Genomic DNA, 24,701 nt, shown 5'->3' on the forward strand with positions numbered 1-24,701 from the left:
ATGGGCACAGACCTCTGCTGTGTGTGTGGGCCTGTCCAGTTCCATTCAGGAGCTGTGTTCACCCTTGGCAGGCTGCAGTATGTGTACATGTCACTGGGTGCTGCTGGGTGTGAGGCTGCTTTGGAAATCATTCTCCCTTGCACAATACATTCCTTGGGCAGAAGAGAGCAGCAGCCTCCACATTGCTGGGAGAGGGTGGGGAGGCTCTCAGCCCAGTGAGTGTCTAGCATAGGGCCCCAGAGCCGTTGCTTTCTACTTGAACTGAGGTGGTCTGGCAGCTGCTGGTTTGAGCAGTCATGTTTCACCTTCAGCCATCTGGAAATAACCTCCCAGGTAGAGCATTTCTCCTTTCCCCTTCTTTGCATTTCAAGTGCAATTCTTTGCTCTAGCAAAGATTTGCCACACCAGAATCTGTAACCACTGGGCTAGAACATAATAGGAAGAGAAGACTCATCTGCACTCATGTCTTGGTGGATCTGCTACCCCAGGTCTGTGAGATCAGTGGCCAGTGCCATCCTCCCTGTGCCTTCCTCCCCCGCTCTGCACTCCTTCCTCCGCCACTTTAGATACCACCTCCTGACAGGCAGCTGAAGAGCAGTGCATTCATTTGTCTCTAAGGTGGGAGGCTGTAATGAAGAGCTGAGTAACTGGGAGGCCTCAAATTAAGCAGAATGATTCAGAGCACACTGCATGTATTTCAGAACCAATGTGTCTGGAACCTGAATGGGGAGGGCAAAGGGGGCACTTCAGCACTCTGGTTGGTTTTATGCTGACAAGCGTTGCATGAAGGACAGTTGAAAGGGCTCAGGAGTATGTGGGGAGGAAGGGGTAGCAACTCCAGTTTAGAATGAGCCAAACCCTTGTGATTTGTGTATAAATGTATAAAGAGCAGCCGGAGCCCCAGTCTGCCCATCTTAAGTCTTGCCCTGGCCAATCCTGAAGGTACTGTGCTGCTGGCCACCAGGCTGGTCCTCCAGGTGAAATCTGGGGAAGGCATGCACCCTTTGCTAGGGCATCACTCATGATCCAAACAGCTGCACAATTCCAAAGGAAAGCAGGATACGAGGAATAATTTTAGAATTCGGAATGAATGTAAACTGCATTTGGAACATACCAAAGTAGTAAGAGAGGTGAAGAAAGTGACTAAAAGTGAGCAGAGATTCCCGGACCCTTAACAAGAAACAGTGGAACACTGTGAAAATAGTGAAACAACCACTGGGTATAGGAAAGAAGTGATACAAATTACATCCCCATCCATATTTATTCCCCATAAACAACATGGTGCTTTGTGTTGCTGTTCCACTGCTGTGCTTTCTTACCTGGCTGGATACAGAGGTGTCATTACACAAATCACCATCATTCCTTTCTTTCTAGGTTGTGTGGTAATAAAAGTAACTCCCCAACATAATTGAGCGTCACTTATTACTTTTCTTCTGAGTCATAATAAGAGAACCATGTGAATGTTTCCTCCCCTACAAGCCTAATGTGGATGTTAACTTTGAAACCTAATTAAATGCTAAATGTTATGTTAGATACATAATGCTGGTCACCTCTAGGAAGGCAGTGGAGAGAAGGTTTAAGTGAAGACCCTGAGAAAGGAGTTTGGAAGTAATAAAGGATCAAGTGGAAAAAAGATAAAAGAGGGGGAAAAAGAAACTGCAGGAGGAACACAGCCTTTGTTACACCAAGCTCACACCAGATTGGGGGTTGTGCAGCAGTTATGCTGTGTTGTTGGGTGGTTGTGCTGTACACACAACTGCCTTGACTCCAGTCTCCTGGAGACTCAGAGTAGTGTGCAATCCCAGGGTTGTATCCAAAGCAGAGGGTGGAATCAGGATTGCCTTGTGGCTTCCTTGGAAGAGCAAGGCATGTGGGTTTACAGAATGGTAATGAGAGGCTGGGCTGTCTGTGTTAGATGCCTTGGTCTGGAAAGAATTAACTGCCTTAATCCTGTTAACTTTTAAGAAAGCAGTTAACATCTGATACTCTGTAATGATAATGTGATGACACTGTCTCTGGTTGCACAACCTTAACTTCACACTGCATGTATTGCATGGAATTTGCATGCTGGCCAGTCTGCTGTGTGTCAACAGCAAGCACATTCCCATGCTGTTTCTGCAGGGTGCTCAAGTTTTGGCCTTTGTCTTTCTTGTGGAGCAAACTCTCAACTTGTGAGCAGCTGGGACATCGCCTCCAGCACCTTCAGGTCATCAGCAGTAACAAGAAGGCTCAAACCCAGACTCAACTCATGAGGTATGGAGTACATAGAAAGCCATGCACATCTTTGCTCTAGCCCTGTCCCCTCCGGGGAGCCCAAAGCATGGATCCTGTGCCCACAGAGCACTACAGAGTCTTCACTGCACCAGGTCATGCTACCTTCCTTGCTCTAGTCCCTGCTAGTTTCAGATCTTTACACTCTGTTTACATTAGTTATACCAGATATATGCCTTTTTCCCTAGCCTGGGAAAGGCAACTAGGATATTGCCCACAGAAAGCTTATTCTGCACCACGTGTGTAGTGTTTTCCTATGGGTACTCCCACAGGTTCAGTGCTTTCATGTGTGCTGCTGTTAACTAAAAACTGCAATCAATATTCAGTGGCACTTCCCATAAGATTAGGAAGGTTTAAATGCTGGCCAATTCCACCGGCTCTTTTGGGGAATTTTTCTTGCAGTAACTGCAGAGCAGAGACTCCAACCACAGTAGCAAAGTCAGTGTAACAGAAAAAGCAAACACAGCATAGCAAGTGGAACAGGGAGAGGCAGAGATCTGAGGCAGATACTGAATGCCCTACAGCCATTACACAGTGAGGCTTGTTCTGTGGGGTTCTCTGATCCTGCAGTAATAGACTCCCAGGGAACACTTAAAATAGCTCAGCATATTTGAAGGCCAAAAGTAACTGTGATTGTTTAGGCTGATTTCCTGAATAACTCACGTAATGGAATGCATTCAGAACCTCTTAGCAGCAAAGGGGCAGCTCAGGAACCCTCCTGGGTACATGCATGTACCCAGAAACACTATTTATTACATGAACTAGTCATTCCACTAAAGTATACCTATTGGAAAGCCACTGGATCTCCATGTGGATACTCCCAAGTGCTGGGTGCCCTAGTATTGGTAAATCCTCCCCATGTGTATGTATATACACACTTTGTGTGACATTCTTTTTTTTAGCTTCAATCCCACTCTTTGATCCCCTTACGAAGAAAGGGTTTGTGGCAGACCCTGAGTGGCTCCGTGCTTAGCCACTGAAGTAGCAGCACACCACTGAAAGTCAAAAGATCTCTATACTGTGCCCCTTCAGTGAATTGTCCTGGTGTCCCTGGGATGTTAAAGATGCTGTGTAAGTGAACCCAATGATTGTCACTGAAGCAAGAAACACTTCCTTTTTCTCTAACACCCTTTCTCTTTATCCTGCATGCAGGAAAGCCAATATCTTTGTGTCTCTGCTGATTGATGTGTCTCTGGGGATACTGCTGATGTCCTGGCTGTATAGAAAGAACAGAATTGGTCACCTTGCTGACACCCTCATCCCTGTGGCTGATGTAAGTCTGGTGAAAGCCATTTCTCTTTGACCTGCTGTGGGTACCGATCAGGTCTTGCTGCCTGGGGTAGGGGTCAGGAGGCAATGCCTCAACCCCAAGAGTTTCAGAGAGAGTCCTGTCTGAAGTCATGCAAATTATATCTCCTCAAGAGCAGTGATATCTTCAAATCAAGCCTGCTGGGGCTGCTGAAAAGAAACACAGCCCTGCTTTGCATGTGCAGTGAATAGTAATTAGATGTTTAACCAGGGCTGCTCCAGCTCCTAAAATAACAATTAGGGCTTGGCCAGAGATCTGCAGCTGTAGGTTGGATGCTTATTGAGCCAGAACACTTTTATTCTGCAGTCAACAGGAAGTGTCCTCAAGTTGTTCCTATATGGGGTGTTGGAGGGTGGAAAAAAGCTGTAACCTGGGTTGAATCTGATAAACTGCTGAAAAGTCAGACTTGATAGCACTGTAGCAGTGCTCATGGAAAGGAATTTTATGGGGAAATCCAAAGGCATGAGCTAGTTGGGGTACAAACACATGAAACCCTGTCTCAGAGTTCTGGTGTGCAGATGATGAAGTAGGAAAACTTGCTGTGTTCTGTGATTTTCTCAACCATAACTCCTCTTGCCCACTAAGATCTCTCCACATCAGAATAAGTTAATGAAGAACAAGTCTGACTCACACTAGCCTGCTTTTCTGGTGGTTCTTTTTAGGTGCAGTACTCCAGTATATCTGTTTAGTGGCAGTACGGACCTTATAACGTACTTCAGACGCTATGCACCAGATCACTAATCTGAAGTCAGCTCCATTTTAAGAGCTTCTGTGTCTTGGGAATACATGTGCAGCCAGTGTTGAGTGCTGCTATGTTGCTGCACAACCTAATTCTTTCTCTGCCCACTTTCTTTTAATTTCTGGGAGCAAAAGTGGATCTTTCCATCGGTTCCTTCCTAGCAGCTGGAGAACGTTCTCTCTTTGTTCTTTCTCCAGTTTCTTAGCTGGGAGAGATTTTATTCTGAGTAGAGAATTGCAACAGCAATTTATTTTTCCTGCTTATGCTATATATTTTTTTGTTTGTTTTGGGAAGAGCTCACGTTTCCCTTGATGATGAGCTGCTTGTCTTAACCTTTTAATTGTACAAGCCATAGATAGGTCTGATAATTCTTGTTCATGCTGCGTTTTCATGAATGTGTATGTGTCCAGCTCAGCTGTGGGTTGTGATTATTGCTCCTTTTGTTATCTTTCATGGTCAGACTTCTAAGGATTGCATGCTTCAAGGATTGCTGCTATTCAGCAGCAGTGGTGTGGTAGAAAAGACCACAATTCTTGCAATACACTTACTCCTGTATTTGAGCTATACACTAAAAATATTTTTCTGAGTCTTATTATGAAGTCTTTTCCCTTACAGATATTTCAGCAGGAGAAGTTTAAGTTCTCTAGAGCTTTCCCTGTGGGATTACTGTAAGTGTCTAGCTCTCAGAAATCTGATTTCTTAACAAGTCCGTGAGGAAGTGGCTTTTGGCCACATTCCTGTTTGCACAGGTGTCTCCAGGAGGGGTTCCATCTGCCCACTGTCTCTGGCAGATGATGCTCTTCATGCTCAAGGTCTGTCCAATCCCAGCACCTCTCCTGGACAGGCTTCCTTGTGGGAGCTGCTTTTTCAGGTATTTAGCTCAACTGTCACTCAACTCACACATCATTGTGTCAGTTATTTTCACCATGTCTCCTGCACATGCAGACTTCATTCCGTTGCTATCTCCAGGAGCTGTTTACTTATTTTCCTGGAAGTGCTGACTCCTCCCTGGTTGTCGGTCAGTGCCTTTCTGCTACTCCAAGCTTATCAGTTGAGGCCACTTACAACTTTTCTAACTTTCCAACCTTACTTTTTTCCTTCAAGATTGTGGACATAAAATCATTTGGAGTCCTTTTACTGTCTTTAGTAGGCATTGATTTATATGCATTATGTGCAAACCTTAAAAAAATGCAGGTCTGAGTAATCCCAAAATATCCCAGTGATTTTAGCATGTTGTATGCAAGCCAGCACCGCTTCTTTTCCAGGATGACAGCAAAATCTCCTCCTAGCCATGCAGCAGTAGGTTTCCTCTTAGCTGCTGAGTGTCCATCTGGTACACATTATTCCCATCACTTGGGCTCTCTCAAGTGCTTATGTGTTGCCAAATCCAGTAAAACAGACATTCCTATGTGTGGAATGAGTTACTTTTCCATTCCTAATGCTCTTTCATATTCTGCTTTTGATACGTGCCCGAGATCTCATGGTGGCATTGACCTTACAGCTCTGTATCTGTTAGTAAATAGAACATTATGTATATTGTAAGATTATTATATATTATAAGGTTATGATACATAACCTTATTTTAACCTTATTTGCTTGATTGATTTTAGTATTGACAAACTAAGCGTTTATAATGTATAACCTCACTGGTTTGATTGATTTTAACATGGGCAGAATGGAATGGTAGCTGTGTGGGGACTGGATGCAGTGCTCATTTTTTTTCCTAGCAGACATTTCTCTGGAAGGAAGCAAATGCAGGTAGGTTATTTTGGCTCTCAACAACTGCCAGGGTCACAAGCTGAGCCTGCTGATGTGAGGATCAGGCTGTTCCCTACCCAGCATTCGTCATCTCCTGGTACAATGGTTCTCAAATCAGCACTTAACAATTGTTGCTGATGCACAAGACACCGTTGAATGCAGCTCCCACTTTCACAGCTTGATGACTTGTGCTGGGCTGACTGTAATAACAAGTCGCTTTTGTCAGTAAATGAGGCAGATGTGATTCAGAACCACCTAGGGAGTCACTGGCAAAGGGCTGTGTGCAGTAGGAAGGACTGAATTTGGGAGCAGGCTTTCAAATCCAAGAATGAAAAACATGTACCCGCACAACTCCTATCCTCCTCCTTCCTCACAATCCCACCAGGCTTCCCAATGGTTGTCCTTGGGTTCGCCTTCCACAAGACAGTCTTCCTCCAAACGTACCTGATTCATAGTGCTACATTTGTCTGTTTTCAAAAGAAATGCTTATTAAAAAAATACCCTTCTGGAGAGAGGCTTTGGACAAGGGCCTGTAGGGACAGGACAAGGGGGAATGGCTTTAACCTGACAGAGGGGAGACTGAGATGAGCTCTTAGGCAGAAGTTCTTCCCTGTGAGGGTGCTGAGGCCCTGGCACAGGGTGCCCAGAGAAGCTGTGGCTGCCCCATCCCTGTCAGTATTCAAGGCCAGGTTGGATGGGGCTTGGAGCAACCTGGTCTGGTGGAAGGTGTCCCTGCCTGTGGCAGGGGTTTGGAACTGGATTTGTTTCAAGGTTCCTTTGTTAGAATCGCAAGCCAGTCTGGGATTCTAGGATTCTGTGGTAAACCATCTTCTTTTCTTCCTTCATCACCTCTTTCATCCTTGCTGATGTCTCTTTCTTAAGCTGAATCTCTTTGAAACAGTTAAATATTTATCACAGATCCTGCCTCCAAGAGTATTACTGGACCTTAGAGGTAATTGGATGTAGTATGTTCCTATTCCCACCTGTATCCCACTTGCAGTGCTCTTTGTCCTTTTCCATCTATGTCCCAATCAGCATTAGACCCTCTGCATGTGGAGACTAGACAGAAGAGCATGACAGTAAAGAAATTATTTCCACAGTGTTCTCATCTGTTAGTTTAGTCTGCAGTTTGGTAATGTCCCTACATATTTTTATGAAATGCTTCCAGTTCACTGCATCTTATTTTTTGATACTGGCTTAATGTTCATGACTGCAGCAGGAGAACTGGGCTCCCAGTCACCTTTCCTGATTCTGATTGCTATTGATCAGTTCTAAAATATCTGGCAGGAAAACAGCCTGCAAGGTTATGCCTTTGGACTCTCTTTTGAAATGCTTTGCCCTGCTAAACAAGAGCAAGCCAGGGCACCTTCCCGAGCTGTGTCCTGTCAGGATTCAGTAGCACCTCTGGGACTGGCAGCTCCAGAAGTACTCAGTGCTGAAGCCCAGCCTTGCTGCTTTCAAGCATGTAAATATTTCATTAAAATCCCCAAATGCTTTTTCTAAGTTACCAGTCCAACATGTTAAATATTAAAACTAGTCTATTTATAAAGCAGCACAAGTGGGATTTTCAGAGGCTGAAGCTTTTACTCACAGTCCCTGTTCATGTGGGACAGTGGGAGAGGGCATTTCTCCCAGTATGTTCCCCAGCTGTTTGCTGGAGGTTCCCACTCTCAGCTACCTCAGTCACAGCCTGGTCAATGGACTTTACCACTGGTTTCAGCTTAGGTGAGTAGGTCAGGTGCAAACTACCAAGGAGCAGAGATACTACATCTTCTGCCCTGTGCACTGCAAGTGGGACCTCCAACAGAGGAGTGGGATGGAAAGAGGAAATCAATAAATACATCAGCCTGGATGAAATCACCAGAAATTGTGTCTAAGCCCACAGTGATTTGGGGAAGAGCTATTTTCATCCTCAAATGAGGGATGGAGGTTTATAAGGAAAATAAGGCCCCTTTCTCAGTTATTCAGAGGGGTTCTTCCTTACTAAGATGCCGTGGGTATCTCTCCATCAAGAGACAAGGCAGTAGTAGGTAAGAGCAGTGCTATATAGCATGGTTAATCTTGCTCATGACACAACAGGGTATTGAGAAAGTTTGTTTACGTATTAAGTACATTTGTATAATTGTGTTTTCTACCCCGCTGTAAACACATAGAGGTTATGATACAACAAAGGGGAATGGCTTTAACCTGACAGAGGGGAGATGGAGATGAGCTCTTAGGCAGAAGTTCTTCCCTGTGAGGGTGCTGAGGTGCTGGCGCAGGGTGCCCAGAGAAGCTGTGGCTGCCCCATCCCTGGCAGTGTTCAAGGCCAGGTTGGACTGGGCTTGGAGCAACCTGGTCTGGTGGCAGATGTCCCTGCCTGTTGCAGGGGTTTGGAACTGGATGAGCTTTAAGGTCCCTTCCAACCCAAACCAGTCTGGGATTCTATTTGTTTGTAAAAAAACACTTTTTTTTTGCCCAAGAGCGCACTGCCATCTTCCCACTCTTAAAATCCTGACAGCCTGACCCACAGGTTACCTGCTCAGTTCTGACTTTTCAGCTGACTCTCTAAAGAACTTAATTTGTGCACCAGCATTTGCTATCTACTTCAAGAACTCTCATTACGCCAAGAAATCCTACTGGCCACGTACCAGCAATGGCTATAAACTAACACTAGGCTCATGTTCCCAGCACTGAGACCATTTAAGCAGTTCAGCTTCCTCTCTGCTGTTACGTTTGGATTCAGTAAGCAAGCAATAAAGGTGTGTTCCTGATTTACCTAGTTGTCTGTAAAGTAGTTGTTTGGCCTTTTATTCCCATTGGCTTGAAGGGTGTAGTAAGAACTCTTTGGGGGGCAGCATGTGCAGTGCACTGGACATGTTCAGTGCAGCAGCAATCTTTCATCTTAGTGCATTCCTTCCATGTGTTTGTAGCATGTAGCTGAAGAGCTCCAGGACCTGCTTCAGTGGCTAATGGGAGCTCCAGCTGGACTGAAAATGAACCGAGCTTTGGATCAGGTTTTGGGACGCTTCTTCCTTTACCACATTCATCTTTGGATAAGTAAGTGTGGTTGTTTAACTTTTCAGCCTCTCTTTTCATCTCTTCCCTCCCGAGTGTTTAATGTTTGCCTAGAGGTGGATAATGAATCAAAATGCACTACTGCAAGTACAGACTTGCCTATAAGTCTTCCTGCTGTGAAAACTCAAGCCAAGGTTGGATTCCCACACAAGGAAGTCATGCATATTAAGTAAAGTGCTTATATTGATGCTTTGCAAGAAGTGCACCTCACAACGGAGCTTGCTTCTCTGTGCCATTAGTGGTGAGTGTCCAAGGGAAGGCTTTCAGTCTTATTTAGACTTTTGTGGTCTCTGCCATGTAAGAGGCAGCCAAGAGGACCGGGATGAGAAGTGTGCTCCCAGGATGCACACACCAAAGTTTGTGCTGCCTTCAGCTTAGTGCAGTTTTCTTATTTCAAGTCCCTCCTTGAAATAACACACCCCTGTTCTCCTTGATAAGCCTCTTGATGAAGGAGTACATTATGATGGGCATGTAATTCTTAGTTATTTTACTGATTTACAGTGCTCATCAGTCAAGCATGGTCTTGTTTCTATGACTTTGCTCCACTTCAGTGATGAAAGAGGCTGTGCCTCCGCTCTGATTTACTTGACAAAAGCCATATGGGGTGCCTTGTGTGGGAACAGCAAAAGGAGAGGGATGGTTGCAGGGAAGGTTGATGTGTGCAGTTAAAAATGTAATTAGGAACCTGAACACAAATCTAGTAAAGTAAATCACATGGGGAGCAAGGTGACTCTCTTTGTTTAGCTCTTTTCAAGCTAAACATGTTCTCTCCTTCCTTACACAGCTGCTCCCCTGGACATGAACCTGGGGTGAAAGAGAGTTTTTTTTGGCCCTCCTGAACAGAAGATGGACCTACAATAAATATGGGGATGGGCTTTGTAGAAGGGCATGTAGTGACAGGACAAGGAGGAATGGCTTTAACCTGGCAGAGGGGAGACTGAGATGAGCTCTTAGGCAGAAATTCTTCCCTGTGAGGGTGCTGAGGCACTGGCATGGGTTGCCCAGAGAAGCTGTGGCTATGATCTAAAGGAGTTTGCCAGTTTTACTTCCACATTTTCATAGCTATGATTGCTGGAGCAATGCTCTAGGGTGGGTGGTAAAAAGTCTTTTGAGAATGTTAACAGGAAGTTATCTCAGTCGAATACTGACACTCTGCAATGTTCACTAGGCTACATACACCTGATGTCCCCATTCATTGAGATGATCCTCTGGTATGTGGGTCTGTCAGCTTGTCTGGGCCTGACCGTGGCTCTCTGCATCCTCTCTGACATCATTGCACTTCTGACCTTCCACATCTACTGCTTCTATGTCTATGGAGCCAGGTGAGGTGTTCTCTTGGATGTGTCATGGGCTTGTTTGAAGAGAAGTGCCACTGAAGGACCTGCTTGAGTGAGTCCAGAGGAAGCCATGGAAATACTTCCAACCCAAACCAATCTGTGGTTCTGTGAACACTTAGGCCATGTCTTTAATTTGTGGAGCATTCACTCCTGGTGCAGTTCTCTTGAATTTAGAGTTTAACCAGCAATTAATTTATTGCATTGTTTTATGCATGTAGAAATGTGGCCATAGCTGTACAAGCAACCTTTCAGTTCTTCTGTGTTTAAATATTTATTTGCTGTGGTAGTGACCTGGAAAAATGAAACTACGTGCCAGGCAGAGGACGTGAAAGCAGTTCACCCGTCCCTTTGAGGCAACCTTATAGCAGTTGCATCCTGCTCAGTAGTTTCCAGGGGAGCTGGAGGAGAGGAGGAGCAAAGGGGAAGCCTTGTGCTTCTGGAGAAGCCCCAAAGTCTGCCCCTGCCTTGCTTCAGAGGCTCTTGTCTGCATCATGGAGCAGAGATGGCAGGTTTGGTGTCATTGTCTGCTGCTAATTGTACAGAGAGTGGAAATAGGGAAAGCATTTTCTCAGCTGATTGCTTTTCCCTTGTGAGCAGCAGGGAGCCAGTCCACCCACCTCGGCTGGTTGTTAAAGTGCAGAGCAGCTGTCTGTTATCTTGTACCAACCTGCCCATGCTGTGCCTGGTGCCCACTATGGGGAGCCAGGAGTGGACAGCAGTCACCCACACCAACACAGCCTCCACAACACTTTGTGTTCCTGAAGCTGCCAGAAGAATTTGCTGTTTCAGATGCTGATGAAGCCTGAAATCCCCTTCTGAAACAAAGCACATAGTGAAAGGAGAGCAGGCATGTGTGAGCAGGCAGCCAGGGGAGGTGGGGCAGGAGCTAAGGCAGGAAAACTGCTTGTTGTCATGTCAGAGTGAGTGGGGAGAGTGTGGTCTTAGTCAGAGCCGTGGGGCAGATGTGTACCAGCAACCTGGATATGTCCTGTGCACCCTCCCACCTGGGGATTAGTGCACAGAGCAGTACCTGCCAGGCTGAGGGCACCCTGCCAGTTCCTTGAAGCAGTTGGTGTTCCTCAAACCAGATTCTTCTCTTGGATAAGACTCCTTGCCTCTGCTTTCACAATGGTGCCTTGAAATCTGAGCAGCTTCTGTGCATTAACTAACCAGGTTAACCAGTGTGGCTCTAATAGCTCAGGCTTTCTCAGGCTCTGTTCTGCCCCACGGATTCACAAAATCAGACAGGTTGGAAAAGACCTTTAAGATCATCAGTCTCCCCTCTGTCAGGTTAAAACCATTCTCCCTTGTCCTGTCCCTACAGGCCCTCGACCAAAGCCCCTCTCCAGGTTTCTTGTACCCCCATTAGGTACTGGGAGCTGCTCTAAGGTCTGCTGAGCCTTCTCTTCCACAGGCTGAACAAGCCAAGTTCTCAGCCAGTCTCCAGAGCAGAGGCACTCCACTGGGCATTGGGTGCAGTGATAAGAGCTGGTTTGTGTGGAAGCTCAGTAGCTCTCAGCATTGGTGCTCAGCATCTTCTCTTTGCTCAGGCTCTACTGCCTGAAGATTTACGGCCTGTCATCGCTCTGGCGCTTGTTCCGTGGGAGGAAGTGGAACGTCCTTCGGCAGCGGGTGGATTCCTGCTCCTACGACTTGGACCAGGTAGTGCTGCAGCACCATGGGCTCGCTGCAGGATGCTGCCCATGGGCAGTACAATCCTATCCTACCTCAGGTAATGGTGAGACAGGAGCCACAGGTGGCTTTGCGATGCCCACAAGTACTTTGCATCTGTGGATCTTCATAGCATCCAGACTGGTTTGGGTGGGAAGGGACCTTAAAGCTCATCCAGTTCCAACCCCCTGCCATGGGCAGGGACACCTTCCACCAGACCAGGTTGCTCCAAGCACCGTCCAACCTGGCCTTGAACACTGCCAGGGATGGGGCAGCCACAGCTTCTCTGGGCACCCTGTGCCAGCGCCTCAGCACCCTCACAGGGAAGAGCTTCTGCCTAAGAGCTCATCTCAGTCTCCCCTCTGTCAGGTTAAAGCCATTCCCCCTTGTCCTGTCCCTACAGGCCCTTGTCCAAAGCACCTCTCCAGGTTTCCTGGAGCCCCTTTAGGCACTGGAAGCTGCTCCAAGATCTCCCCTTAAGGAACCTTTCCTTCTCCAGGCTGAACAAGCTCAGCTCTCTCAGCCTGGCTCCACAGGAGAGGTGCTCCAGTCTTTGCAGTATCTCCGAGGCCTCCTCTGGGCTCACTCCAACAGCTCCATGTTCCTCTTGTGTGGTTGTCCCAGAGCTGAACACAGAGCTTCAACCAGATGCTTGTGCTCTGCAGCAAGCCCTGCACTGCTCTGCCTGTTCAGGGGGCCTAATTCTAGCAAGTGTTGAGCACCTTCAGGCACCCTGGTGAGCTGTGGTGCTGCAGATGCTCACAGCTTGGGAGCAGGGGATGGTTTCTTTGGAGGGAGCAGTGTACAAGTGTAGCCCAGCAGTGTTGCCACAGTAACAGACGTGCCAGAGTGTCTGTTCAAAGGCCCCATTCCATTCACGTTGTGCTGGAGCTGGGCCCACACATTCTCACTTGAGCAGCAGAGGCAGGATTCTGCCAAATGCTGTGAGCTGTGCTTAATTTCTGAAATGCCAAGTAAGAGTTCAGAAAAGCCTCTACTGCTCCATGCCAGCAGTTGCAAACATCACTAAAATAATACTGTAATATTTGGTAACTTCCAGGGCCAGAGCTCTTGCTCTATTCAACCTTCTCACACCACAGTGGAGGAGCTGGGTTTTTGTCTCTTTGGTGATGAAAAGCCAAACTGTGCCAGGAACACAGTTTGCGTCAGTGCTTGGTCCCTGTTTTATTTGAAGAGAATTGGTTTGGTACTTCAGGCTTCATCCTGCTGCTCTGGAGGCCAGTAGGAATGATGTTGTTGTCCTGGCTGGGAAGAGACATTCAAAGCAGACCTTAAAAGACTTTTGGAAATGTTAATAAACTGTAGTGGAGTGACAGAGGAAGGAGGAACAACTGCTGGGAAGGGAATGAATTGGGTTGTGATCTATTTTTGGTTACGTGTGTGAAGCCTGGATGTTCATCCACCTCTGTGACATGGCTGTCTAGGTTATTTTCTTTCCTAATATACCATGAGCGTGATCTGTTTGTTTGCAGTGCCCTGTGTTCCTGTGGTCTCTGTTCTGGAAGAGGTGACTGAAAACTGAAGAGTCAGATTCCTATTTGTCATAAATCTGAATTTCTTCTAGCTGGAATTAGCTAGACTTATGCCAAATGGGCTGTCCCAGAGTAAAAATAACTCTTTCTGTGGGCAGTGGAACTCATGACACCTGTTTTCCTAGGGATTTTTCTCCTTCATCTTCAAAATGCTGCTTCCCCCATCCCAGTAGCTCCAGCTTTTTTCTCTCTCCCAGTATCCATCATTGAAAGAGGCAGAACTCCTGCTGCTGACAGTATTTAGCAACCAAATTTTGTCAGCTTTTCACCAGATATTAAAATAAGGAGGAACAAAAATATGTTTCAGTTCCCCACAAAATACCCTACCAAATTTCTACTTCTTTGTACCCTTACACACTTGGCTGGTAAAAACTAAGCAATGGCTCTGAAGCTCACGGGATAGGGAGTAGACAAATTTAAGTCTTGTTTCTTAAGGAAGCTGGCCTGAAATAGGAAACCTTGAGTATTGTGTGTAAAGGAAAAAATCAGGATCCAGCTTATTTATCTTTCCAAATATACTCCTATAATAGCAAGCCTTCTAAAAAGGCCCAGTGAGAGAAGTAGTACTGAAAATATTCTCCTCCCAGAGGAGGGCCACAAGGATGATCAGGGGGCTGGAGCACCTCCCATATGAAGACAGGCTGAGAAAGTTGGGGCTGTTCAGCCTGGATAAGAGAAGGCTGCGTGGAGACCTCATAGCAGCCTTGCACTATCTGAAGGGGGCCTATAGGGATGCTGGAGAGGGGCTCTTCATTAGGGACTGTAGTGATAGGACAAGAGGTAATGGGTTCAAACTAAAACAGGGGAAGTTTAGATTGGATATAAGGAAGAAATTCTTTACTATAAGGGTGGTGAGGTACTGAATGGGTTGGCCAAGGAAGTTGTGAATGCTCCATCCCTGGTGGTGTTCAAGACCAGGCTGGACAGAGCCTTGGGTGACATGGTTTAGTATGAGGTGTCCCTACTCATGGCAGCGGGGTTGGAACTGGATGATCTTAAGTTCCTTTCCAACCCTAACTATTCTATGATTCTGTGATTCTAAGGTAACAGCGTTATTCACATAGGGAGGAAAAAAACTTGTGAAGGAGCCTTGCAAACTTTCCTTACCTCAGTTTCCTATTCATCTATTTCTCTTTTATGTTATTTTGCCATTGCTCTCTAATAATTGTGTTTCTTTTTTTTCCCTAGTTATTTATTGGCACTTTGCTGTTCACGATCCTGCTGTTCCTCCTGCCTACAACTGCACTCTATTATTTGGTGTTTACCCTGGTAAGATTTAACCCTTGAAACCAATCATATGCTGTCTTCTGAGATCTTGAAATAAGGGTTTCCTTGTCATTTATTGTCATCCACAAAGAGGATATAAATTTGTCTGGGTGTCCCAGGAAGGCTTCTCACACAGCCCATGTGGGCCAAGCAAGTGGAATTCACAACAAATCCTGGTCAGTGGGACAAGCTGTTCTTTCACTTGGAAATAATTGATCCATCCCATGTCTGGGGTGATGGCCTATCTAGTTTGATCCAGAACTTTCTTTTTTTTCAGGGAATTAAGTGGCTCTGTTAAATGCTTTCAGACAGGCTTTGCTCAGAGGGTTGGGCTTCTTTAGTTTTCTTGTCTTCCCCCAGTATGACCGCTCCTCTCTGAGGCCTGCCTAGAGCAAAATTTTCCACAGACAGTGGCCATCACATGATTTCAAAGCCCTTTTTTGAGCCCTCTCTTTTCAGATGAGCTTGGCAGCAAAAGTAAATGCAGTCTGACAAAAGGAGTTGCTTTACTCAGGGGACAGAACACACTGAGCAGGAAGCTAATTTCTGGCTGCAGTGCTCTTGCTTAGATGCTCTACATGGGATTTCTTCAGGCAGAAATAAGCTGCTTCAGTTCAGTGTTGGAGAGAAAATTTACATTCACTGGCACACAGTGATGGAGGTGACTAGTAATGGAAGCCTAAATTCTCCCTTTCAGACTATGACCATTGGAAGCGGATTAGCTCTCATGTTCTTGCAAGTCACAGCCTCTACAGCCATAAGAGCTTTGTTCCAGTTAAACACTTCAGCTAAGTTTGTCAAGGAACCTTGTGCAGGGTCTGGCTGCCCAGCACTTCCAGACATCTGACCCACACTGGGAGGCTTTTGCTTACCACAGGACATTTATCTTAGCATTCAACAATGTCAAACTGCACATCAGCTTGTTAATTTCATAGAATCGTAGAATGGTTTGGGTGGGAAGGGAACTTAAAACTCCTCCAGTTCCACCCCCCTGCCACAGGCAGGGACACCTTCCACCAGACCAGGTTGCTCCAAGCCCCATCCAGCTCGGCCTTGAATGCTGCCAGGAATGGGGCAGCCACAGCTTCTCTGGGCACCCTGTGCCAGCGCCTCAGCACCCTCACAGGGAAGAACTTCTGCCTTATATCTAATCTAAACTTCCCCTGTTTGTTTAAATCCATTACCCCTTGTCCTATTGCTATAGTCCCTGATGAAGAGTCCCTCTCCAGCATCTAGTTTGCAACTGCTTCATCTCCTGTTTGTCCCAGAATTTCTTACTAAACTATTTCTCTGCAGCTCCGTTTGCTGGTGGTGATTGTGCAAGGCCTCATACACTTGCTGGTGGACCTGATTGACTCTCTGCCTCTTTATTCAATCCTCCTTCGGCTCTGCAGATCCTACAGACTTGCAGGTAAGTCCTTAAGCACTGCACATGCAGAACTTCAAGGGTTTTATATTATTCACTTTATTTTGATGCAGTGGATCAAAGTATTGAAGCAGTGGGTAGCTTCTGAATAGAAAGATGCAGGAAGGGCAGGAAAGAACCTAAGGATCAAGTCATAGAATCACAGATTGGTTTGGATTGGAAGGGACCTTAAAGCTCATCCAGTTGCAACCCCCTGCCATGGGCAGGGACGCCTTCCACTAGATCAGTCATGCAATTATCCATACTGTTGACAACTCCTGTGAGGAGCACGATGAGGACAGTGGCAAGAAATGTGATGCTGAAGCAGAATTTGGAGTACCTTTACAAAGCCTGTGGCAGCCAAAAGTGACATCCAAACAAGCACAATATAAATGAGTTCATCTTTTAATTCCAGTTCTAGAGTAGTGGGTCAGGTTGAAGTTCTGAGGTTAAACATGCTGTTTATCTTGGGGTTTGGGCTCTGAAACACGACAAATTACAAAACCACTTGGAAAATCTGCTGTTTCAGTGGGCTGAATCTACAGTGGCTGTGAATCAGTGGAACAGCAGCACCGTGCTGGCTTGACTAACAGAAGTCCTGAGCTGCAGGGTTTGGATTAACTTCAGAGCTCTTTACAGATTTCAGATAATTGTTCTCTTTTTGGTTCTAATCTGTCACTGTTTTGAAACCAGGAATTTTTTTTCCACTTTTGGTAAACATCAACCATGGTTGCCACCAGAGTAAATGGTCCTTTTTGAATGGGTTTAACAGGTTAATCTAGTGAAATTCAAGCATTATGTTATTATTTTACATCCATTTAAAGAGCATGAAACAAGAATTTAAAATTTGAGAGCTTGATCATCACTAAATACAGACTAGTCAGAGAAGTGCCAGGCTTGATTTTCGGGATGGAATAGCTGAGCCATGTTACTAGTTCTGTTGCTTTTCCATGTGTGCCTTCAGCAGGTTCCTATGAATTTCCTGGCAGAAACTTCTTAACCCTTCAGAGCTGTCTTGGAGAAAAGGAAATGCTGCTGAAGACAAATGTCTCATTAAACAGCAAGTTGTAGGGTAGAAGGAAGTCTTGTTGCCACTGAGAGATGTAAGGCTATATATTCCCATCAGTCTTAGATCAGCCAGCTACCTACTGCAGGGTAGTAAGCCTCCAGCCAGACAAAGGATTGTCTTCTCAGTTGAGTTTGTTGCCTGACTTACTTTCTTTGTTGGCTCCTCAAACCTTTGAAAAGAGAACACTGCAGGAGGAGGAGGCATCTCTGGGAATGTCTGCAGCCTGTGTTCCTGCCCCAGAAACATGGCATTGCCCTGGTAACAGATGGAGCAGTTGAATCACATTCAAAGGACTTTAGAGAGTGCACATCACTTGATGTACTCACTGCCTAGGTTTTGCCTCCCTGTTCAGACTCAGAACTTGGATCAGTCATGCTGTGGAATATGTTATGGCAGCTGATTTTATAGGCACTGTTAAGATGGTTCTGCTGACATGAATGGATAGTTTTTCACAGCAGCAAGGGGTTACTGCAGTGTTTAAGTTCAACTCAGTTCAGTCATGGCATGTGACCTCCAAGTTTTTTGAGTCAGTTTTTGAATTGACAGAATTACACTGCTGAAGCCTGGGCCGGGACAGGTGAATGATCAATCCATATGCCAGAAACAAAATCCATGCTTTCTTTCCACACATGCAATGTGAAATACTTTGGACCTTAAAAAGCCTTTTGCACGTATGTCAAAGGTGATGTCCTCTCTGCGAGAATTCTGAGCTGCACAGCTCAAGGGATGGCACCCTGGTTGGGATGGGTACACGGTGATGTTGATTCATAGTGTGAAGTAAGGTGTAGCAGTAAGGTTCAGGGCTTTCAAACTCTGCCCACACTCAAGTTACCAACATGCTGTTTGATCACAAAGAGGTCAGTTCGTTTTCTCTGTGCTTCTCTTTCCCAATATTCACATCACAGATTTGGGGGCCAGTTTTGTCATAGTTTTGTAGGACCTGTCCTGGTGGTGTCTCCATGATTACTGGAGTCCAAAAAACCAGTGAGCTTGCTTTAGTGCACTGGCACATGAAACAAAGCAAGTGGGTTCATGTGCTGACCTCTCCTGTGTACAGAAGAAGCAGAACCCTGAGCTCTAGAGCTGGATGGCAATCCTCTTCTTAGAGGGATCTGCAGTAGACTGAGCTTTCCTGCTCTTTCTGTGCAGACTCCTGAGCTTTGTAGTAATCTACAGGTTGTTCTAAACTGAATTTGTAGCCTTTTTGTGCGTGTATTTTTTTAGAAGTTCAAGACTCTTGAACAATTAAATAATCTAAGAGATTGTTGGCTTGCAGCTCTAGAAGGGAAGTGTGTGGCCTTGACAGAAGCGAGGTTTTCTGCTCTGATGGACCTGAAACTTCAGTGTCCACTTGTCACTGTCTCTCTGTGACATACTGCCTGCCTGAAGAGTAGTTGCCGGAATGGGTTAGACACTTCCTCTTAGCCAAAACTCAATTAATCACCTTCAATGTTTTTTATCATCCAGCACATTTGCTTATTGAGACCCAGGGTACTCAAACATCTTTCTGAAGCCGCTGTGGAAGCCCGTGTTTCAATATGGTGCTGCAGAATGCAGATAAATTCTTCCTCTCTTATACAGAAAACACTTTATGATGTGGGGAGAGGGTTTAAACCAGATCTCTCTGCTAGACAAGAGCATTCTTTCCCAGGAGTAAACTGTATGGTTTTAATTAATTCAAAGCTTGAAGAAAATTATAAGAAGTTTGGGCTTTGAATATGGAAGAGTTACATAGATGCTATAGCAATGGGCCTCGCACAGAGCTTTGTTTCTATGTGTACTCCTGAGCTACTGTTTGATCTGGTCCTGATCACTTCATTGCTCTTGCCTCATCATCTTATCTGTAGAAAGGAATAATAGGGGCACATTGGCTGGTTCAGGTTTGCAGAAGATGGATAGGTTTTACTTCTGTGAAGGAATTTGAGACTTTGCAAAGCAAAATGCCTCTCTAGTCCTTGTTGTTGCCTTTGTTGGAAACACTGTATTAAATGTTCATGTGCTCTATATCACTGCTGGAATCCAAAGCTTTCCCATTTATCTTTACAGTGTTGGTAATGTAGCAAATCCAAGAGGAAATATAAATGTGATGTTGATGGGGTTGTTAGCATGTTAAAAACATCTGAATGCTGGGATTAATAGTGATTGCTTTGAGCTGTTTTTAATGCCTCTAGGCCATTCTTTTTCTCCCTCCATCTGAAGAGGGAGAGATTTGCACATGTGCTGTTTCCACATGAGCACAAGTTCAAGGTGAGTTCTCTGCCTTCTGTTTATGTGGAGTCCCCATTCGTATAGGAGTTCGGGAAAAGAGAAAGGTTTTTCCAGTCCATTTGTCATCATTAGGCCTGGCTGGCTGATTTCTAGGCTTTGTTCTAGCTTAAGGACTGTGTTTTCAAGCTGCTTTTAATGGAGAAACACAGAATTTGTCTTGCTTAAAACCACTGTAAAAAGTATCTCTGCTTCCTGCTGAAAATTGCATAAGGGTTCACAAATCAAGAGAGGCTGAAGGCTCCATTTCTAGAAAATTAGTGCTCAGCCAGCAGAGCTGAGCAGCAAATTACATGATCTTTCCTCCAAGCATGGATTTGGTTTCCTTGTTTTGTTTCATTTCAGCTGGTGTGAAGTTCAGAGTCCTTGAGCAGCAGGATGGAAAACCTCTTCGCCTCCTTATGCAGGTAAGCCACGTGTTCCCTTATGCTTCTCAGACCATCCCCAAGGTCCTTCTCCCTTCTGTAGCAGTTCTGATCTGACCCCACTGAAAGGCCCCACTTAAATATTTCAGCTGTAAAATGCTGAAACAAGGGAAATACATTTCACATTGCAATGACTGGCTGCTGCTTTCTGTTCTTTCTAATACCCTGCTTGAGACCTTAATTTCTAGAGTCCTGCATGGTGTGAAAGGAGATGTAGAAGAGAGACATGGTACTCTGTTACTGCTGGAATTAAGACTTCTTGTACTTATCACCTTCCTTCCTGGCTCTGTGCAGTTTCATCTTAATAATTGCCGAACACTGAGAGAAGCAAAACGCAGCAGCTAAGCCATGCAGAATGAAGGACCAGTAAAAGGTCTTCCCCTCCAGATGTGCTTAAAGGCCTTAGCTGCTCCATGATGCTGGCAGGATGAGTGCCTGGGTGAGACAAGAGAGGAAAGGGCCTCCTGTTGTTTTCCATAGCTGCTCTGGTAAGGAGCATGGGAAAAGCTTACCTGTGCTTTTGTAACCTCCCATTTCCATGCTCTATCACCAGAGATGCTAAAGGAAAGTGATGTGATGGCAGCAGTGAAATTCTCATTGTGAGGTTCCATTTCCTGACTTTGCACAATACCACAGGGTCTCTGTTCTTGCTCTTTGCATCCCAGGAGGAGAGCCTGCAAGAGGTGTATAGAATTTATGGCTGGGGTGTGTGTAGGAAGGAACTGTTCCCAGTTCTTTTTCTTTCTCCATCCCCAGTCCAGCCCCATTTCAGCAGAGGTCAGATTAGCATGGAAGAAGCACACCAGCTAGCAGCAATTCAAAAGGGAATTCCTTCAACAGATGTCTTCTAGGGCAGAACAAGCATTTTCCAAGCATGTTGTCTTGCCAGTTCCTGTCTTTGGGTAGGGTAGTGGTATGAGAACCAAAATCTGCCATCCTCCATGGCCAAAAGACTCCAGAAAAAGGAAACCAGACACCAAAGATGAGGCACTGGAGCTGCTGAGCAGAGAATTTGGCATCTGTGTGTTTGTGAAATAAGGTGGGTAGCTTCTCCAGAGGAGAAAGATCACGGATTAGAGAGCAGAGCCAGTGAGTCATAGGAACATGATGAATTTTCCTTGGACCACTGCAGAAAGATCCATTTGCTATCTAGAATATAGCATAAGTCATCATCTTAAGAGGTAAAGTGCTTTAGTTTACGTCTCTCTAGGCCTTCTGTTCAAATAATAATGAGCAGAGAGTCAGTAAAGGCACTTTATTCTCTCTTTGTGCTGGTGAAAATGAAAAATGGGTTTGTGTCAGAAACTCTGCTGAACTTTCTCATGGGTCTTTTGAGAGGACAATTTAAAGAGCCTGTTTTTAAGTGATAAGCTAAAATTCTTATTTCTGGTACATGATGATGTTCCTCTCTAGAAGTTTTGCAGTGGCTTTGTCCCCTGCCCATATGGTGGCTCTCTGGAGCCATGCTTGATGGCAGGAAGGCTGTTTGCATGGAACTGTTTACTCACACTTGCAAAGCCCTGTAGCAACAGGTGAGGGATGAAATGGCAGGTGATAAGGTGCACTGGAAGCTGCGGACCCAACCCTGCATGCAGGCGGTTCAGGACATTGGTCACTCAACATTGACCCAGGAGATGACAGCCTTGTTCGGAAACATCCTGAATGACCAAGCAGCATTTTTTCCAACCGGATTTGCCTATCCCACATTTCCCTTTTAGTCATCATTGCGCTTGTAGTAAGTGTGGGTAAAGCCCTTCCCAAATCTTTGTTTGTGAAGCCAAGCCATCAATGCCCCCAAGGATTCAAGCTATAGGTGACTGATACAATCACAACTGTCCTTTGGGTGCTGGTAATGGATTAGAAATCATTAATGCTGGTTTTGAGGCAGAGGATGATATTTCCTTTCCAAGTGCTCCTTCATTTTCTCCAGGAAGTCTTCCATAGCTCAGTAGTGTTTAAAATAATTTATTTTGGTGTGCAAGAAGAAGAACGCCTGTCAGTGTGTCTTAAGTGAACTGGTAGCCCAGTGAGAAGACATGACGACTTTGATTCATCTGTAGTACCTTTTGCTAGATTCTTTGGCAGTTGCTTTGAAAGTGAAGGAGGAAGGACAAAGGGAACAGCTCCACTGTAGAACAAAGGTTGTCTATTATATCAGGGTTTTATTATAGCTTTGGACTATAGAATTGGCATAAAATAAATTGATATTGCCACTTGGCTAACAAATGGCTGTTTTTTGTGGTGCCTGTTTGTTTGCATTTATAATGGCGGATGCAGACATACACATTGTGCTGGATATAAAACCATCTCTTGTTACTTTTCCATTGGCAACAGTATCACCACTCTGCCTTGGGGTGGTTTTCAAGGAGAAATGTTGTGTCCAAACCTTCCAGGCCAGGTAACTGATAGTTAAAAGAACACATGCTTCGTATCTCCCTTGTAGAGCAGCAGTTCCTGTCCTCCCTCAGCATGTTTGTACTTAAAACATCCTGGTTTGCCTACAGCTGAGAAAACAGGCAGAAATAGTTACTCAGATTTTACTGTTGTTTGGTTTAGAGACAAGTTTCTTTGGTCTTTTTCTATTTTTTCTATTCTTATTTTCTGGTGCTACCTCTCTATGACCACAATGCATGAGGTCAATTGCAGTCAATGCAGAATGTCCCACAATGACATCCATAATGTTCTAATGATGTCTTTGCTTCATTGCCTTTTCCCAGAGCTCTGCCTTTGCAGGCTCTCTGAGTTCATCCCCCTGCTCCATGAGCACCAGATAGCTGGAGCAAGCTGGTGGACAGGCAAACCCTCAGAAAACTGATTGCTCTTCAGTGGACAGAAGAAATACTCAGCTATTGCCAAAGTAGTGACTGTCTGCCTGGATTTTGCTGTCTCTCTTTCCTTTTTGTGGCTGGATTTTCTACTGTGAATTATAGACTTCTTTCACACAGCTGCTTGGTTGAGTCCAGCATAGCTGGGCGCTTTCACTAGAGGAGGATATCCTTCGATTTCTCCTCCCTGTCCAAGCTTCCTCTAGCGTTGTAAGTCTCACTTTAGCATCTCTCATGGGCTCTTTTCTGTAACCCACCATTTTTGTGTAATCTGTTTACTTTTTTGGAGACAGTCTATTGCTGTGCATCCTTTTCATGCATCAGATGTTGGCCAGACTGGCTTAATCCTCTGGACTACCCTTAAGTGCTTCACTGGAGTGTTTTCTCACATCTGATGTGCTTCTGTCTCCCCTTGTCTAGGTAACACATCTGCCTGCTTACCCCAGCTTCTGAAGGTCAATACAGCAACTTTGTGATGATAATCAGAGGCCATGGGGGGTTGTAGGCAGAGACTCCAGACATGGTCATTCTTGGGATGGTGGTTGACATCAAATTTAAGATTAACTCAGTCAAGGAGCCTTAAAGTGGCATTTCATGGTATGGATCCTGTGTGCTTGGACTCCATTCCATGGGGAGGATATATGGTGATACCAGGGGTAACTTAAAGCATAGCTGTGGGCTGAGGGCACATTGAAGCAGTAGGTTTGTAAGAGCTATGGCTTAACTGGCATCTTCTGGAGGAGTTCCTAAGAGTTGTGGTGCACCCCAGTGGAGTGTTGCTGCTGGTGGTGAGAGGTCTCCATCCCTCCACCTTCTGCAACCTCCTAACTCAAAAAGTGCCAGTTCTGCTCCCTCCTGTAATGAGCATCACTCCCAGATCCTGCTGCTGCTCATGCCTGCTTCTCTGCTGGAAAATTATTCCAACAATACTCCTTTGCCAAGCTTTATTTGTTCATGTTTCAGGACGCTGTACAGGGCTATACAGCTTTAGCTAGACAGAGAGGGATTCTTACACTTTGTGAGTAGCAGTATTGATGTTTCAAGAGGCCACTGCTACACAAAAGTTACACTTGCCCTGATCAGCTGCCTGTGTATCTTACTACAACACATTCTCACTGCCGTTATCCCTCTTCCTTCTCCTTGCAGATCAACCCTCTGTCATATGGCAGCGTGGTACAGACATACAGGCTGCCAACCTACAGCTGTTACCCCAAGGATTCCTGGACCTCTCTCTGCAAGAAGCTGTTCCTTGGAGAGCTCATCTACCCTTGGAAACACAAAGGAGAGAAGCAGGACTAAAGACAGCAAAAGAGCTTGAGAGACATGGTCAGACAAAGAAATTGAATCTTAATGCTTTTGGACCAAAGGCATCTCAGAGCCAGCAGCTGCTACATCCCCTTAATTAGACTTTGGTAACCTGGAGGGGCTAAATTTTTAAAGTCAGGTATTTTTAGATGTTATTTTTCAACTTTCCTTTTCCCCTACAGTGTGTTCATGTCATATGGTAATGAAGCAAAAGGTTAAACCCATCATGGAACCAGCATTTGTTGTCATCAAGGGGGGTGATGATGTGTGTATCCTTCCATGTAAGCTCTCATGGCCATATTGAAACAGCTGGTTGTGTGGTTCAAAGCCACAACTCCGAAGTGCATTCTGCCTAAAGGGATTTTGGACCATGTTATACTCCAGCCTTCAAGCTCACTGATCAAACCCGAGATGGAGGATCAGCTTGTAGAGTCACACACTGAAAA

At 45.3% G+C, this 24,701-nt stretch overlaps 1 protein-coding gene across 3 annotated transcripts in view; it reads left to right on the plus strand.

Moving 5' to 3' along the window:
* The window catches only part of PIGQ (phosphatidylinositol glycan anchor biosynthesis class Q), a 32,183-nt gene extending 7,704 nt beyond the window's left edge, over positions 1–24,479 (plus strand). For all 3 annotated transcript variants that reach the window (XM_034065331.1, XM_034065330.1, XM_034065329.1), the window contains exons 3-11: positions 2,122–2,253; positions 3,424–3,544; positions 8,990–9,116; positions 10,303–10,456; positions 12,022–12,133; positions 14,884–14,964; positions 16,258–16,372; positions 20,046–20,107; positions 24,097–24,479. In XM_034065331.1, coding sequence (XP_033921222.1) covers positions 2,122–2,253; positions 3,424–3,544; positions 8,990–9,116; positions 10,303–10,456; positions 12,022–12,133; positions 14,884–14,964; positions 16,258–16,372; positions 20,046–20,107; positions 24,097–24,249 — 1,057 coding nt within the window. In that variant the 3' untranslated portion in view covers positions 24,250–24,479. The remainder of the gene's footprint in view (positions 1–2,121; positions 2,254–3,423; positions 3,545–8,989; positions 9,117–10,302; positions 10,457–12,021; positions 12,134–14,883; positions 14,965–16,257; positions 16,373–20,045; positions 20,108–24,096) is intronic.
* Positions 24,480–24,701: the final 222 nt, after the last annotated feature.

This window comes from Melopsittacus undulatus, chromosome 8, assembly GCF_012275295.1.
Source record: "Melopsittacus undulatus isolate bMelUnd1 chromosome 8, bMelUnd1.mat.Z, whole genome shotgun sequence".
Taxonomy (NCBI): Eukaryota; Metazoa; Chordata; class Aves; order Psittaciformes; family Psittaculidae; genus Melopsittacus; species Melopsittacus undulatus.